Source organism: Carlito syrichta, unplaced genomic scaffold (genome assembly GCF_000164805.1).
Source record: "Carlito syrichta isolate Samal-C Ts95f unplaced genomic scaffold, Tarsius_syrichta-2.0.1 Scaffold108124, whole genome shotgun sequence".
Classification (NCBI taxonomy): domain Eukaryota; kingdom Metazoa; phylum Chordata; class Mammalia; order Primates; family Tarsiidae; genus Carlito; species Carlito syrichta.
Genome location: NW_007052220.1, coordinates 834,837 through 847,993, shown reverse-complemented (window position 1 = coordinate 847,993; position 13,157 = coordinate 834,837). Strand labels below are relative to the sequence as shown.

General features: G+C 38.4%; 1 protein-coding gene across 2 annotated transcripts in view; it reads left to right on the top strand.

Annotated features, from left to right (window-relative positions):
* The first annotated feature begins 264 nt into the window (after positions 1–264).
* LOC103270862 (ERC protein 2-like) overlaps positions 265–13,157 on the top strand; it is a 424,845-nt gene continuing 411,952 nt past the window's right edge. For both annotated transcript variants that reach the window (XR_002482512.1, XM_021717399.1), the window contains exon 1: positions 265–415. Coding sequence is in view for 1 of the 2 variants with exons in the window: in XM_021717399.1 (XP_021573074.1) it covers positions 284–415 (132 nt within the window). In the remaining variant the exon portion in view is untranslated. The remainder of the gene's footprint in view (positions 416–13,157) is intronic.

Here is a 13,157-nt window from a genome sequence, read left to right as displayed (position 1 = left end):
CTCCTTGGTACTTGTCTGTCTTTCCCCCTGGGCGCTAAGCTCCATGAGGGTGAAGAGTATACCTGTCTCATTCCCCACCACAGTCTCAGTGCCATCTTGGCACCTGGCATGAAGGGGGTGCTCAATGCATGTCTGCAGTTGAATGAGTGGAGTATTCTGAAGTTTCAGCTTTTTCCTGAGCCCATATCAAGATGTTCTATCTACTTCCCGAGTCTATTGTGATAGCATATATGATCTTTCAGTGGTTGAATTTAACCAAGCTCTGCTGACTTTTCTTAGGCATATGAAGGATCAGAATAAGAAGGTGGCCAACCTCAAGCACAATCAACAGTTGGAAAAAAAGAAGAATGCTCAGTTACTGGAAGAAGTTCGCAGGCGAGAAGATAGCATGGTAGACAACTCACAGCATTTGCAGGTAAGCTCAGGCTACTCTTCTTAATACCTAAACAATTAAAGACAAACTCTCTTGAAAATGTAGCCATTGGTGAGGGAAAATATGAACAGAACCAGTGGACTTGTTTTTGAGTCTAGCACTAACAATAAACTCCCAGGGATCCCAATAGGTCTTTCCCAATGTGGAGCATCATGTTCAAAATGGTGCCCAAGAAAAACTGGTTACAGTGGAACCTAGAAATGCTGCACAGAGCCTCTTGATTCCTGCATCTCACCTTAAAAGGTAAGGGCTGCATTTATATAGTTGGCAAGACGTTTAAATATAGAAATGTTTTGCTTTTCTATTTACATGTAAGCTGTTTGGGGGTTAGTAAAAGGAAAATGTGTGTGTCTCATCACAGAAGGTATTTGGAAAAGGATGCATTCAGCTAATCTCAGACAGTTTACAAAACTGGTTTTGTTTTGCTCAAGACTCTGAGGCTCTGAGACACATCATTAGTCTGTCTTGTCTGTGAATATAGTTATCTCTCAGTGGATAGTCCTATCTCAGAAACCAACCGACCAACTGAAAACACCAATTTTTCCTCATTACCCATCCTTATTTTTGGCCAGGGAGCTCTTCCCATGTGTTCAATAAAACATTCAAGCTAAAACAGGGCATTTGCTTTGAAGTTTCTTTATTTATTCCAGTGTGCCTTTAAACAGAGAAGTTCAAGCTGGCTGGAGTTCAGGTTAAATTTTGCTTATTAATTAGTGTCTTTTTCTAGTTATATATTAGGTTTCCTCCTTGGAGATAGGAGAAGTTAGATAATTTCAATATGTGCTCATAGTTCATCTTTTTAATTGGCCAAAAGAGAAATAAGTAATTATTCCAGAGTTGGAAATATAAGAGAATACTTTGCATAGAACATGGCACATGAGGGTTGCTTAGTTAACATTAGTTTTTTTTTTCTTTGTGTTTTTTAGACAGGTCTTCTGGTGTTCTTTGAGCAAGCCCCTTTTAAATCCATGGCTGATTTGGAGTAGTTGCTGAATAGTACAGCACTAGGGTCAGGTTCTCAGGGCAGATAACTTATTTGAGACTACAGCTTCCTCATTGCTCTTGGAAAATTATGTCTGAGGGTTTGGGTTCTTAAGTTTCTCCATCTGTCATCAGAGATGTTAGATTAGAGCCCAAGGACTGAGGTAGTCATAATTAAAATTTGTAGGACATTTTACTCTCTTGCTAGGCATATACTCTCATTTATTTCTCACATCAATATTAGTGATTTTACATATATTAAAACTAGAGTCTCAGAAAAGTTATGAAGTTACACCCTCATAGAAGGTGAAGGTAGATTTGATTCCAGGTCTTCTTTCTTTCAAGAAACTAATGTAGAAGTATGTGCCATTTATTGAGTTTCAATATACTGGACATTGTAGCTGTTATGTCATTTAATTCCTTTGTCAACTGGGTTAGCCGGGACTCTTATAAGCGCAAGAAAAAAGAGCACAACTCAATCTGAACTAAGTAAAAAAGAAGAATATCTGTTGGCTCAATTCATTGAAAAGACCAGGGGTGGACTTTTGACCTGATTGGATTCAGGTATTCAAACAATTGTATCACGAATCTGTTTCCATCTTCCTCACAGATATGCTTTACTCTTTTGTGGCCTGTCCTCAGGTATGCTTTACTCTTTTGTGGCCAACAACAGCCAGACTAAATGCTAGGAATGCAGTCACCCTGGGAGGAGGAGAGTAGCTCTTTTTTAGTAGTTGTAGCAAAAGTTCAAGGATAGAATGTATAAATAGGCCAGACCAGAGGACAGGTCATTTGATCCCCTGAAGCCCAGGGGAAAGGAGTCAGCCAAATCTCACCCAAATCTCACCCAAATCTCATAGGTTTAGAGTGTGGACAGGTGACTTCCTACAAGAAAGAAGTGAGTTCTGTAACTGGAAGAGGTTCTGGGCAGTAAAAACGACATAGATCCCTAAAGCCATCATGTGGGGTTGATGAACTATTTTTATCCCATTTTTATATGAGAAAAAGGAGGCTTCAAGGGATCAAATGACTTCACCAGTATTACGGAGCTGAGTAGCAGAGCCAGGACTTAAATCTAGATTTGAGTATCTTTATAAGATAAGAATTCTTAAGAATTAGGAAGACAAGAAAACAGTAAAGTTGCAGAGAGTATTCTGTAGATCCGATGGGATTTGAGATAAATGAGTTTGACCTGAGAGAGCAGAGCAGTAGGGAAGGCCAGGCAAGTGAACTGTCAGAAAAGGTACAGAGGATGGACAGAGCAAAGTACAGCCAGGGCACAAAACCTAACAGGCCAGTTGATTGTAGTGGTAGTTTTTAGTGAGTTAAGTGCTATTATCTTTCTTTAAGTGATTCTGGAACTAGAGTACCTGGGTTTCATTTCAAGCTTTAAAATCTACCAGCTGAGTATTGCTGAGAAGTTTCCTTAACCTTTTTGAACCTCAGTTTCCTCATCTGTACAAGAGGAATAATAATTGCATCTACTCTAGAGTTGTGAGGGTTAAAGAGTCAATGCATATAGGGAATTTAGAATTGTACTTGGCACAGATGATGCTCAAAATAAGTGTTAATTGTTAACTTTTGTTATAATGACAAGGACAAGGTGAAAACAATTTAAAAAATAGTTGCACAGGTATTTATGCAGTTCTATTTTGATATGCAGTGAGCATCAAAGTTTTTGCTTTTTCAATAGATAGTAGTTTCTCTTCTTTTCTAATGACACATCCAGTTATAAAAATTTATGTCTTGTTTTGGCCCATGAACTTTTGTGTAGCAATATTTTCATAAGGGGCCTCAATAACTACCTCATAGACCTATTCATAAAAGATAGCATGGTCTGGAATTGCTTAGTTGCATTCCTGACCACCCCAAATAAAGGATAGCATTTGAAATGCAATAAAATGCAATCACAATTAATTTTGATGAAAATGTCTCTGGTTAAGGTTAATAGAGAGTGAACCTCCCACTTTCCTGGATTGTTCAGCAGATGTGCTCAGATGTAGTAATTGCTGCCTTCCGAAAACAGGACTTTCTGGGAGCACTTGATTTTTAAAATATTGCTGTTTTTTAAAAGCACTTCTTCTTGTTTATAAGTGAGCCTGTTAAGCTTGTAAAGTGTTAGTCAAACAGAATTTGGCTTGGTTGGTTGGGTGGGTGGGTGGGTGTCGGTTGTGAAATTGGCACCTGCTAAATTTGATTTTTTCTCCATTGATGTTTAATAATGATTGGATGCCTTGATTTCATGACTTTGACCAAAGACACAGGTATTATAGCAATAAAAGCATCAGGTAGAATATTGCCTGTAAAAATAATAGCTGTTGGATCAAGCCTTAAAGAAGAGCACAGACAGATTCAACTAGTTGGTATTAAAATTGGAGACAAAATTGAATGTAGATTGAGTGACCACGCTATTTATTGTTCAGACTAGGACATAAGGCAGAGGCAAAACCTGGGCCACCTCAGTCAAATCTAGATATAGTAATAGCATGCTAGAAAACATTTCACAAATCTGACCTTCTCTAGTTCTTTAGTGTAGAGTTTTATGACAGGAATTGCAAATTCAAATGCCTACAGAATCTAGGTCTTTAGCATAAGAATTAGGCTTGCATGTAAGAAAAATGATGATGTTTGGTTTATTCAGCCTGTCTTTTATTTTTTATTTTTGGTAGAGATGTATCAGTTAGCGATTGCCATAATAATGCTGTGTAACAAATCATCGCCAAACTGGGTGATTTAAAAATGTTTATTCTCATAGATTTGTAGGTTGATTGACTGGCTCAGCAGCTGTTGGGCCTAGCTGAGTACTTCTGCTACTCACTGCATACCTGCGGTGTGGCTGGGGCAGATCTGTTTCATTTGTTCATTCTGAGGCTCAGGTTAAAGAGGAATCAGCAATCCAGGGAAAACTCATCTAATGACAGTAGCCGAGGAACAAGAGAACAAACAACAGCGTGTGAGATTTCATAAGGCCTAGTCTTGAATTGATATTATGATTTCTATCCCTTGCATTGGCCAAATCAAAGGACATGTCTGAATTAAGGATTGGAAAAGTGCATTCTATTCACAAAGAGAATATTGTACAGGGGCTAGTACAAGGAGAGGTGAAGAACTGAAACCAATTAATCTATCAAAAGAGGCAAGATTTGGAGAAATATTTCTGTATTATAAGAAAAACAACAGCATATGCATAATGAAAAGTGTCAACTGTGGTTGACCTTAGTGTGGATATAATTGAGAGTGGTGGAAAGCTGTAGGAAACTTGAGAGCCTATGCCTTATCTAAGGGAGTAGGGGTCACTAGACTCTGGTTGTACATTGCTATAAAGGTGGGCTTAGTTTGTGGGAGCTCTGATTATCCAAAATAAGTCATAAAATGCAATTTTTATGTGAAATCTATGGATTTTAGAAAGTTGGCTCAATTTTTAAAATATTCTTTTGATCCAAGGAAACACATCTGCACATGAGTTGACCATTAGCTTGTGGCCCCTGTTGCACAGCCTGGCACTCTGATCTCACTGGGTTTACATGGTGGAAATAAAGTGACTAAAATACACCCTGACTAGCTTAACTTGACCCATTGAAAAGAGGTAGCAGTTTAGCATTTGTCCTGAGTCCTCTTTCCATTTGAAAATGACTTGAATTATTATTTCTCAGAGGAAATCACCCACAATCTAAAGAAATAAAGAGTGTTCTTTGTTTAGCATCTTAAATAACTTTTTTGAGCATTGGCAAGAAGAACAGGGAGAGAAGGATACAGAGCCATGGAGCTGAACTGGCCAGTGTTCAAATACTGGCCTTTATTAGTATTATTTTAGGGCCTTGAGTAAGGCAGAGAATCTCTCTGACCCTTTCTTTTTTCATCTGTAAATGGGGATTGCAATCTCTACCTCCCTGGGTGGGTTTAATAAAATAAGGTTTGTAAAAGAACCTAGCACAGTGCCTGACCTATGTGAACTTCAGTTATTAGAGTTTTCTCCCAGAGAGACCGATAATGAGCTTTTAATCACAGAAGACAGTGACCGTTGGGACTACTGCCCAACAAATCCTGTGCAACCATTTTACACTGATGAGTAATACAGATACAGAACACACACTAATAAATGAAAGTTTCCAATAAGTATTAAACAACATTTGGGGCTATAAGGAGGTAAATTAAAACATTCTTCAAGTTAATGTTGAATTGTATGTGAAAGGTGGATGTGAAAGATCGTGATTTTCTGGTATAATTCTGTAGAACTTTTCCCCAGGACACAGATTATGGAGCATGATATTTAAGTCTGGCCTTGGGGCCTTGGGCTTCTCTGTGTGTCCCATCAGAGCCTGCATGGAGAGTTTTTCAACGAGGTATCTTTCCGGAGATTCACACTAAATCGTCATTACCTGAATGTGATGCCTTTTTTTTTTCTTTTCAACCTCTAGCTATTTCTTGCTGAGTAAATATGCCAATTTGAAACCCCAGTAGACATCTTTGTAGATTTTGGCTGCGTTTTTCCCTGTGCAGTTTATCGAGTTAATGAACTAACATTCTAAGAAATGCACAAGCTAATATTTTATGCTCCTTTTCTGTTGTATGTCTGCAGAATTCTCTTCAATTTATTGCCTGAAAACTAAAGTCTGTTCTTGTGTGCTTCCGTTTCCAAATTACAGGTTCCCAGGGAACTGTAAAGTTTCTTCTCTGCCCGTGGTTAAACCCAAGTGTGATCAGTTTAAAAAGCAAATGAATGTTCCTATTTATTTTTGTCCTTTTAATAGAGTTCTAAAAAGACAAAAAAGCTAGAAAGACAATTTTATTTTTCAATTTGTGCAACCCTGTACATCCATATCTTTTTTCCAAGGGGACTTCCTTTGCTTTGCTTCTCCAATTAGAGTTAGAATCAGCTAACAGAGGAAGTGTAACAAACAACATAAACCTCAAAAATGCATAGCTTTCAGCAAAATGTATAGTTCATTATGAAGTTCCCAAGATTTGCTAAGTTGTTTTCTTGCAGAGGAAGGCATATATCTTAAGCAGCAAATTTTAAGCCTCATATCTAAAGCAGCAAATTTTAAGCCTCATATCTATATGTTCATCTTTCCAAGTCACTGAGTGAAGTTCATTTCTTTTCTAATTCCCTGAGCTTAAGATCACTCTAACTGTGACCTATGTTCATGTGTTTTGGTATACTTACCTAACTACTGCCATTAGAAGAAACTTGACCAGCAGAGTTAAGAGATTCATCATTGTCAAAACGCGTTTATTTAGTTCCTAGTTTTTCATGGTTGTTTGGTAGGCATGGAGTAGAATGATTTAGGGAGACTAATTTCAGCCACCTTTTTCAACATATGGAAAAGATGAGAAAGGTCATCCCATCATAGATTTAAAAGAAAATTCACAATTGTTTAAATTTTCATTAGGGTTTAACTTTTTTGTTTTTTTTTCTTAACACTGTGAGGTGTTTTATTTGTTTGCTGTGCAATCTTCTACCTTGATGACTAGAGATTGGGAAGTTCCATTAAGTTATGGATAAATCTCATCACATTGCTGAAATGTGGGCTGAGTCTCATCTAACATTTCCAGACTCTGTTCATGGTTTCAGACGAAGAGAAATACTCAAGTATTTGTTAATCTGTAGAGGACAAGGCACGTTGACGAGTAGGACTGAGGGTCAGTACAGAAGTGCTTTCTTTCCCTAGGGATTTATTTTGACATTTGTTTTTCTTTCACACTATAATCCCCCATGAGCCAAAAACGACTTTTGTTGTAGCAGGTCCCTATAGGCAATCTCAGAAAATCTTATTTGACAATCAGTTTCTGGTAGCCTTGAGTTGAAGTCGTTACTCTTTGTAGTAACTCATAGACTGTCAGGGGTGACAAGACATCCTGGGCAATGTATTTGGGAACTAACCATTTGTTAGAAATGTTCCAAGAAGCCAAGTGAAATTGTGTAAATAAAACTGTTGTATATAGAGTTTTTCTTCTTTCCTCCCAATAAAGTATGACTTGTTTTTCCAAATGTGCAGTAACTTGCATATTTCTTCTGAGAGACGTCTTCTGCTTTTTCCTGTGGATTTGTGACCTAATCCTCCACTTCATACAACCCCTCTGTACAAACACAATATATTTCTATAGAAAAGAGAGGTTTACCCTTAATCAAGTGTTGCCTAATCTACCAACTAAATTACCCCCTGGAGACAGAGTGGGGTTCATTATTCTTTTCTGAAGGGTTTTCAGGTTTCACTCCATTAGTGGTTCTTCAGCAGTCCTCGGCAAAGTGAATGTTTGTTTGCTAAAGACTGAAGATCCTGCAGAATGAAATGCAACATATTTGTCAAATGAAATCATTGTTATTATGGGGGTAGAGTCTGAAATGACAAGCCTTGTGGGGTGAGGGGAGGGACTAGGAAAATGGAATCTTGCTAGAATGATATAGTAATCTCTTATTTCAAGGGGGCTTACTAAGCAAGATCAGACTTTTTTTTTAGACATCCTATTTTGTGTTTTTGGTTCCTGAAATCAACAAGGGAAAGGCAATTTCCATCCTCCTTTGAGCTCCCATGAGAATTAGAAGCAGAGATAGGTCTTTTCCTAAGAGAAAGGGTATGCTCACATCTAGGGAGAGAGGAGGGCTTGCTTTGTAGAGTCTGCCTTGCCTCTGTTTATCCCTATCTCTGACCTCTGGGCTTATTTTGATGTGAGACTTGGGCTATAAACTGGAAACAGGAAACACCATTTTTATATGTTTATTAAAACCACTGCTGATGATCCTTTCAGTCAAAAATTAAACAACCCGCGTTAGTCAGAGCCCTGTGAGCTTTTAAAAATGCTTCCGCAGGGTGATCTTCATTCTGGATCCTCTTATTGGCCTTGAGGGTTGGTAGGACCGGTGTGTGTATCTTCATTTTATAGATGAAGAAGCTGAGACTCCAACATTTGTTCAGTGATTCACTTGTGATCGTGAGTCTCATTGAAAATGAAGTTTTGAGAAGGCAGTGAAGCTTAAGGAGGCTCAGCTTTTGTACACTGAAGAAAATGCTTCCTTGAGCAAAAGATCCTGAACTTGAAATCGGGCTTTAAAAGCCACTGAGAAATGAGAGGTTTGAGGTGTGTGCTTGGGAGCATCTATATGTTTTTCTATTCTATTTCAATCTATAACACATGCAGTATAATTTTCAAAGTAGGCATGATGAAGGCATTATTGAAGAGTCTACACTTTGAAGGCAATCAAACTAGAAGAAGAAAATTTTGGCAGTACATCTTATTACTTTTTCAAAGGTAAAATTTACATAATAACTCACACGTGGGACTTGTATAATCCCTAGGGGGCAGTCGTGTTCAACATGCATCAAAAGAGCCAGACCCGTTGGACCAGCTCTCCTGACCAGGGTAATTACCTCAGGTTAACCTTGCGATATCACTACCAGAGGTTAGTCAGGGGGGCACCTGCAAATCACAGTGCGTGACACCCTGACATCAATAACCTCTTTCTAATAGTTCTAATAGAGGCTGGTATTTCAGCACATCACTGCCCAAGGCAGAGACCTGGGCATGGTTAATTTCTAAAAATGTTAACTTTGACTTACGGTCTGTCTAAAGCATTGCTAAGCTATATATTCAAACACTCCAGATTAAGGAAATGACAATCAATGACAAAGGCAATGATTTACATGGAGATATTGTAAAAGGAAAATACACCTATAAAATCTGTTCCTATTCACTTAATAGTCTCTCCTGTAATACACATTTGGGAAGTTGGCAACTTGAATTTATGACATTTTTAATTTCTTCTCTGCTATTACACTTTCCATCTACATCTTATTTATGTTCCCTGGGAAAAAACCCTGCGAGGTTAAGCAATCATACATTTTTCTTACTAGAAAGGACCTTAGATTTTATTTAATACAAGCTCCTTGTTTTGCTGATGTGGGAAGTAGCACCCACCAAAGGCAAATGACCTGTTCATGATCCTAGAGGGCGTAACTGGCAGAGCGGAGACCAGATCTCTGACCTTTTGCATCCTTGTCCATTGCCATTTGCCATTTGTACAGCCCATTGGTTCCATATCTGTCTTCAGTAGGATTTGAATGGTTTAAATCCTCAAGAACAAAGGACCTCTGGCCCTCAGCATTGGTTATTAGATTGACCATCTAAGATGACATAAAATTACCCTTCATGATAAGATTTATGCATATTTTATATCAGGATATTCTATCATTTCGTTGCCTGTCTTCTTTCTTTAAAATGGAGGTAACTAAAGAAGTGGGAAATTGGTGGTGGAGAAAATTGCTGTGAGGGCAGACTTCTACAGAGTTTAGGACTCTTTAGATGACAAATAAAAGTTGGTTTAAGTTATTTATATCTTTTGCCATTTTTCTTCTTCCATAAAGGGATGTCAACCACAAAGAGACTCAGGAAGTCTCTTGTTATGGAAAACAAGTATGGATGGCTTAGAAAATCCAACAAAAAGTATAATATTGCTACTTTTTATTGAGCAATGAAATTAGGCCAAGCATAATATCTTTGGTCAAATTCCCGGGGAAACTGAGACTCTTTTTCACAGGAGGTTTATCGAGGGTGCTCTAAGAAAGGGAGGGAAGCAGGATTGGGCACAGGGAGAAGTCTAGCTATAATGCAGTTGCAGCAAAGACCTTAGCAGTCCCCATCAATTACTCGAGAGCTGGGGTAGCCACTTGGCTGGAGTTGAGCCTAACTGAAGTGATGGGGTTGAGCCTTTGTTTCCCTTTATCAGCAAGTCAGTGGAGGTGGGCAACCCTGAGGAAGTGTGTAGTCTTGGACAAGGCAGCTCTCAGGCAAGGCATATCCCTGGCAGTAGCAGGGCAGTGTACCATTGTGTCTGCAGCAAATATCTGATGTGTCTGTTGCACCCTTCCTATGGACACCAGTGACAGACATATGCACCTGATCTCCAAACTCTTACCTACCCAGCTTCCTATTTCTTTTCAATACAAACAGCCATTAACAACCAACCCTAGTTTGTCAAGTTGCTGTGCACATACATTGACTTGTTTAGTCTTCCCAGAAAGCTAATGAGGATGTTACTATCTTCAAAACCATTTCACAGATAGGAAGAGTAAGACTTGGTGATGTTAAATGAGAGAAAGGGCTGGCATTCTTTCTCAAGTCTCAGTCACAAACCAGGCACCTTTCTTTCTGCTGTATGTAACTGTTTCTTTATGCTTGACTTTGGCCACAGTAATGATACCAACAGTGAACATGATGATTGGGCCACTTAAAAAACAGACAGAAAAATTAGGTGGTATAAACCTGGGTTAGGATGCTTTGCATGGATTTTATGGGGAAGGGAATAAACTCTCTCTTAGCTAATAAGATAGACTGCAATGCTTCTTAAAGATTAGGAAAGGCTCTGCCTTCAGCAAGTGTTCTCACCAGTGTTTTTTGATGACTTACTGTGTGCTAGACACTGTGGTACCAGTTGGGATGTAACAAGAGGTAAGACAAGGTTCTTTACCCTCAAATATCACAAGATCTTTTTTTCTCACTAAGGTTATCCTCCTCCCCACTCCCAAGTAACCCAGAACATGCTTTACTGGACTGCTGCCAGTTCTGTCATGGAAGACCATTTGAAAGAGGTAACAATAAGGTTGTGTCTGCATCTGGAGTCTTGGCTGTTGTGAGCCAGGACAGAACCTTCCAGGGGCTTTCTGAGCCACAGTGTATCTGTGGGACTCCACTCTTCTGAGTGGGTGAGAGATAAGTGTGTTAAGTAAGAAGTGGAGAGTCTGGGGTTTAGTCTAGGTTTAGTCACTAATTAATTGTGTGACCTTGAGCAAGTCATTTTTTTTTCTCTCTAAGCCTCAGTTTTCTCATCTACAAAAGAGAGGCTTGTATGGGAAAGCCCCCTCCAACTCTGATATCCTGAGGTCTGGGGACTAATGGAAGGGTGCATATATGTGGCAATTTAAAAGTACCTTCCAGAAGGCAACTCATGGTCCAAACAGAGAGGTTGCTGCCAAAATACAGCATGCATGACAGGAGCAGGGATGTTCTCCAGCTGTGAATCTGGAAAATCAGTCTCCTTGACACCATCTCGCTAATATAATACCTGGCTTTAAAAAATCAGTTACTCTAAGAACTCTTTCTTTTTTCTGTCTGGAGTGTAGGGACTGCCATTTTGAGAAGACTTTTGTAATGTGCACCAATATGTTGTGTTTTCTCTTTTTAGAGCAATTGATTATCGTAATATATCCACCAATTTTTACTTTTTGGGTATAAGATAGATTAGAACTGTGATAGTCTGGACACAAGATACACAGTGCAGGAACTTCTCAGAATTGAACCACCTGGCTTACAGACATTTTTCAAGGGCAGGAGCTATGTGGCTCTTAAATGTAATTGTTTGTGAAGTAGACTATTATTTTAATAAGCCACTGTGTCAATAGGGGCTATTTTCCCCCAACGGTTTAGGTCATACTGAACTGTGGGAAAATAGAAGAGAGACAAATTTGACAAAAACTGGTTGATATTATCTAGGTTCACATTTCACAAAGCATGATTATCAGAGTGATAGTTCTATAAGAAAAAAGGATACTATAAGAAAAAAGGTTTCATTTGTCAAATGCCTTTGGAAAACAATACATTCTTTAGCTTTTACTTCAAGAGTATCATGCATATTAAAGGCTCTGACAAGTCCTACAATGGAGAAATATTTACTTTTCATTAATCCAAACTTTCTCTAAATCACTTGACAAAAGGAACCTCTCTTTTTTTCCTCCCTAGATCATCTATTAACATTACAGAGAATTAGTATTTTATAGAACTTGGGTAAATGCTGATCCAGGCAATTCACAGCGCTAATAATTGAGATACGCAATTACTTCTTTGATTACAGTTTAAGCTTGGACAAACCCTGCAGTGACACTATTAAGCACAATGTTATCTTTGTTGAATCAGAATTCACTGGATTGCCTCTGCTACTTGATTAATAAGCAGTTCTGTTAGAAGGATTCACCAAGAAAATTTACTTCTGATATACTTTTTAAAAATTACACCTCATTAATAAAGCTGATGTGAAGGTTTATTGACTTGAAAATATTTATGGCAGGCATAGTCATGTTTTCTTCTGTCATTCCTCAACCTTGGAATTGGCATTGACTTCTAATTACAAGCTCCCATTGTGCTGTGCCTCATATCCAAAATGGATGAAGAATGTTTTGGAGGAAGATGTGGAAATTATTGCAGCTTTAAAATATAAAATGGAAATTTTTAAAGGTATCCATTGTTAATTCCCACTTAGATGCAATTTTGCCTTCGTTCTGCTAAGGCAGCTCATTGGCAGTGTGGAATATAGTGCTTTAGGTTCATGGTATGCTGTCAAATTCAGTTACACGGGTTGAAAATGAAGCACAGTGTCCCTGTGTCATTACCAGCAGACTTGTTTTTATTTTGGTTGTACTTTTTTCTACTGTGAAAGGATCCTTATAAGAAATTAGAAAACCGCAAATTTGAAAATGTTAACAGTTGAACAATATTACCTTGAATGTATGTCTCCTAGATGCCAGAGTCTGCTCATAAATGGGCCTGTAATTTTTGAATGAACTGCACCTCTCTTAACCTGGCTTAATGACGGCTTTACCCTCTTACTCATCTTACAAGGTTATTTTCCTCCTTATTCTAGGTGGGAGATTAGGGTCATACTTGACTGTATCTTGGTTCACTAGAATAAACGTCCGCTTCACAAGAATTACTGCATGTACAGTAAAGGCTGATGTTGGAGACCAGTGTCATG